The sequence below is a fragment of the Chaetura pelagica genome, unplaced genomic scaffold (genome assembly GCF_000747805.2).
Source record: "Chaetura pelagica isolate M959 unplaced genomic scaffold, ChaPel_1.0 scaffold530, whole genome shotgun sequence".
Classification (NCBI taxonomy): domain Eukaryota; kingdom Metazoa; phylum Chordata; class Aves; order Apodiformes; family Apodidae; genus Chaetura; species Chaetura pelagica.
The window spans coordinates 557,840-562,683 of record NW_009951793.1 but is presented as its reverse complement, the minus strand read 5'-3'; the positions used below and the strand labels follow the sequence as shown (position 1 = coordinate 562,683).

At 51.1% G+C, this 4,844-nt stretch overlaps 1 protein-coding gene across 1 annotated transcript in view; it reads left to right on the top strand.

The window, feature by feature from the left end:
- The first annotated feature begins 3,972 nt into the window (after positions 1–3,972).
- RPL3 (ribosomal protein L3) overlaps positions 3,973–4,844 on the top strand; it is an 8,519-nt gene continuing 7,647 nt past the window's right edge. The window contains exon 1 of the mRNA XM_010006505.1: positions 3,973–4,095. Within this exon, the coding sequence (XP_010004807.1) occupies positions 3,973–4,095 (123 nt within the window). The remainder of the gene's footprint in view (positions 4,096–4,844) is intronic.

Below are 4,844 nucleotides of genomic sequence, written 5' to 3'. Positions count from 1 at the left end.
CCCCACAGGAGCTGCATCCCTGGGATGGGGCAGCAGGAAAAAAAAGGCCTTTTTGTGGACGTGGGGAGGCCACGTTTTTGGCAGACCCTCTGGTTCTGGGAAACCGAGACGGCGAGATAGTCACCTGGCATCCCTCGGGGTCACCGGGGCGACCGCAGGGACACCGCGACCACCGGCACAGCCAGGGAGGGAGGGATGCCCATGGAGAAGCCACCCAGCCCTCGGGGCAGCTCCAGCTCCTTGGCCTGTGCTGGTTGCACAGAGGAGCTGTGTGCCAGCGGCCCGCCGGCTTCAGCAGAGCCCTCGGTATTCTGTATTAATATGAGGGAAATTAAAAGCAAGCACTTGGGTTGTAATGTGCTTCTCTAAGCTCGTCAGCCGAAGCCAAAGCTGCTCCGAGCCAGCTTGTCCACTTCAGGCTGAACAGGACTGGAGCCCAGCGGCTCAAAGCTCCAGCCAGATGGAGGAGCTCTGCACTTCATCTCCACCAAGCAAACCATGGGACATAGAGTCACAGAATGGTTCGGGTTGGATCACCTAGTTCCAGCCCCCTTGCATGGGCAGGGACACCTGCCACTAAACCAGGTTGCTCGAAGCCCCATCCAACCTGGCCTTGAGCACTCCCAGGGATGGGGCATCTACAGCCTCTCCAGGCAACCCATTCCAGTGTCTCACCAACCTCACAGTGAAAAATGTCTGCGTAATATCTAATCTAAATCTACCCTCTTTCTGTTTAAAACTGTTACATCTCCAGCTCTTCATTACCAAGATACTCAACTCAAACCAGGCAGCAGCTTTGCTGGAAGCAGTCAGCCAAAGAGCAAGGTGGGAATTCTGTGAGCCCTTTGTAGGTCTTACAGCACCGAGACATCTTTGAAGGGCTCTCATTGAAAGGTAGATCCCCGTGAACTGGGAGAGATGAATGGAAGAGGAGAAATAAATGAAAAGGGGAAAAGTTTGACTTTGCTAATTAGGTGTCCGAAATGCTCTGGTGTTCTATGGACCCAGCCAAACAAACCAGCCAGGTACACAGCAAAACCAGCTGCTTCTGCTCTGGACCCAGATGGAGTGGTGGTGCTGCACCCAACCACCATCACTGGAGGATGGTAAAGCAGAAAGACCAGTTGGATGGCTCACATCCTGCTTGCTTTCAGGTCACATCCATGCAGAGAGTAGCAGTAGCATGGGAGCAAAGAGCAGAGCAGTGGGATGAGGAACTTGCCTGACCCCCTTTAGCACTGCTTCATTCTGCTCGAGTCTGAATCCATCTTCTTGGCAGAGTCTATGAATCAATTCCACGACTCAAGAGCTCAGTGTAGGAGCTAGAGACAAATGTATGGGGGAGATAAAAGAGCATTTAAAGCCCAGCCTTAGTCACACGTTAGGAGTAGCACCTTAAAAAGTGAGAGGGTCTACCTTGTCCTTGGTGGGGCACCTTCTGAGGGGTATTTTGGAGGCAAGGGATGGACTGTCTCCCATCATATCCAGCCTATATAGAATCATGGAATGGTTTGGGTTGGAAGCGACCTTAAAGATAGTCTAGTTCCAAAGCTGCTGCAGTGAGCAGGGACACCGTGCAGGGTGCCCAGAGCCCCATCCAACATGGCCTTGAATGTTTCCATGGGTAGGACAGCTCTGTTTTGGGAAGATGAGCTGCAGCCAACATGGCTAGGCCCTCCAGTTCATACTAGTTCCCTTCTCACTGTCTGCCAGGTTAGAGCAGGCAATGACACATCCTGTAGATGAAGCACCCCTTGGTCTGTATGGGCTTTTTCATGCAGATTTGCATGCAGGTCCCCTCCAGCAAAACATCCAGTGTTGAGTTTTACTTAACCTGCAGGGACTGGAGTTGTGATGGGGAGGTGGAAGGTCTCTGGGAGTTGATTCAGTGTGCTTAACACTTGGATATGCCCTCCTTCATTATTTCATGCCAGATAGGTCACCAGCTTCCCCTTGCCAAATGGCTTAGCCATGTTACACCTGTGCGGCTGGCAGGGGGATCTGGCTTTATAGGTAGGTGTTTGCTTCAACTGTTTAATTAATATTTGTAGTAACTTGATAGAACCATCATGTGCAGCACTTACATTGTGTGTTACAGGTCAGCATCCCTGAGGTGGGAATTTGGATGGTGTTATGATCACTGGCACAGAGGGAGAAGGCAAGGCAGGAGCCATCTCTGGGGCACCCATCTCCCCATGGTGCTGTGTCTGTCAAACACATCCTTCTCTGTAAGCCCCAGGCGATCCTGGGGGCAAGCTCCATGTGTGGGGACAGCCAGCCCACCCAACTCTGGGTACCATCATCTTCATGGTCTTGGGTTTGCATTCCCTTTTGTACTGCAGGCAACGGTGGAATGTTTTGAGCTGTTACAAGGTCAAGGGAGATTCAAGATGATCCCCATGGCAAAATTAAGACACAAACAAGGTCAAATGTCACGTGCACACCAATGTGTATTCAAGCTACACAACAACCTCAGGTGCAGATAGGGCAAAAGGAGACAAGGAAAGTCAAGACTGTAGCAGAAAGGCATAGAGTTGCATGAGATAGGATAGTCACTACCACAGATTCAGCAGCATCCCAATGGCCCGCAAATTTCAGTCAGTCAGTGGGGAAGAACCTGGATGTGCTGTTGGGCTGTAGCTCCTTTTATGATCGATGTCTCTGCCTCTTCTCTGAAGAGGTGTGGAGATACCTGGCACCAATCTGCATTATCTCATCCCTCCAGCATGCATGTGCAGAGCCGCCAGGGGATCTCTGCAGGGTCACCAGGGGGTCTCTGCACGTTTTTCAGAGGGTCTCTCACAGCTTGTCTTCATCTGCCATGAGTCTTCTCCACCACAACTGGCCTTTACCTCTTGTCTCGAGTGCATGTGCTCTGAGAGGAGGCACACCTGGCAGATACAGCTGCTAACAGGCCCAGCACATCCTGTCTTGTTTTGCTTACCAGCAAGACACACTGGTTTTGAGCCATCGCACAAAGCCTGCACACAAAGCTTGCTCAAGCCTTGCGGTTTGCTGCATATCCTGCATGCGGATGCCTTGTGGTTTGCTTCAGAACAATGCTGAGGCATAGCAACAATTCAGCTTCTTGCAGCCCCCGCCCTGAAGAGACCCAGTGCCAGCTCCCTCTCACATTGGTGAGTTTCCTACTTGGGCCAAGGTAGCCAAAATCTCCCAGAGACATGGCAGTGTCCTGGCAGTGCTCATCCTCATCCCTGAGCCACAACAGCAGTAAATGGAGCGACAGAAATAATGGCATGAGTAACAACAGCTCCAGACAGGTTTCACAGCAAGTCTTATTCTCAGTTTCTCTTTCATGGCGTAACTTCAGCACCCACGTTGGCTTTATTGTTTGTTATTAATTCAACAGTAGCACACAGAGGGCCTGACTGAGTTTGGAACCACGCTGTGCCAAGCACTGTGGGAACACAGAGCAGGATGCAGCCCCTGAAGAACACACGATGGGCACAAGAACGTGTCCCTGCACGACAGTGGAGAAGTTATTTGGTGTCCTTTTATATTTTGAGATGCTCTGGTTAGTGGTGAAAACTGATTTATGTTTTTAATTTTGAATTTTGCTTTTCTGCTTTCCTGTCACTGCATTTCTTCACAGCGCTTAACATCTTTTGCAAAGCACGACAAAGATCTGTCAAGCACCTTCTGACTCAGGGGTGATGACAGATTCCTGTGGCTCCAGGCAAACGCTGTGTCAGGATGCTCTGCCAGGGCAGGTACTCACTCCCAGCTTGGAACAAGCACATTATTTTCATCAAAAGGCAATGTCTAGCCTATTCTAGGAGGAGGACTGCAGTAGGAAGGCAACAAGGAAGGCCAAAGCCCTCTTAGAACTAAATGTGGCAAACGAAGTAGAAGAGATCAAGAAGTGCTTCTTCAAATGTATCAGTGGTAAAAGGGAGAATAGGGAAAATGTGGCCACAGTGCTGAATGAGGTGGGAGACCTGGTAACAGAGGATGCAGAGAAGGCTGGTATTGGATACCTTCTTTGCTTCAGTCCTTACTCCTAAGAGCAGCCCTCCAGAATCCCAGACCCAGGATGTAAGAGAGAAGGCCTGGAGGAAGGATGACTCTCCACTGGTGAGTGAGGATTGGGTTAGAGATGAGTTAGGTAAATGGAATATACACAAATCCATGGGCCCTGATGGGATGCACCCAGCTGAGAGAGCTGGCTGGTGTTGTCACTCCACCATGCTCCATCATTTTTGAAAGAGCATGGAAAACAGGAGAGATGCCTGAGGACTGAAGGAAAGCCAGTGTCACTCCAGTCTTCAAGAAGGGCAAGAAGGAAGATCCAGGGAACCACGTCCCTGGAAAGATGATGGAGCAGCTCATTCCGGAGGTCATCTCTAAGCACATGGAAGATGTTATGAGGAGCAGCCAGCATGGATTCACCAATCTGATAGCCTTCTGTGATGGTGTGACTGAATGGGTAGATGCAGGGAGACCGGTGGGTGTTGTGTACCTTGTCCTTAGCAAGGCTTCTGACACTGTGTCCCGTAACATCCTTGTGAGCAAGCTCAGGAAGCGTGAGCTGCAAGAGTGGACAGCAAGGCGGATCAAGACCTGGCTACACAACAGAGCCCAAAGAGTGGTGATCCGGGTCCAGCTGGAGACCTGCAACTAGTGGAGTCCCCCAGGGATCAGTGCTGGGCCCAGTCCTCGTCAGCACCTTCATCCACGACCTGGGAGAGCGGACACAAGTTTGGATACACACTGGGAGGCTTGGCTGATGCACCGGGAGGCTGCGCAGACATCGGGGAGATGCGGACGCACTGAAGAGCTGGAAAAACAGGAATCCAAGGAGGCTCAACAACAGCCCCGCCCCC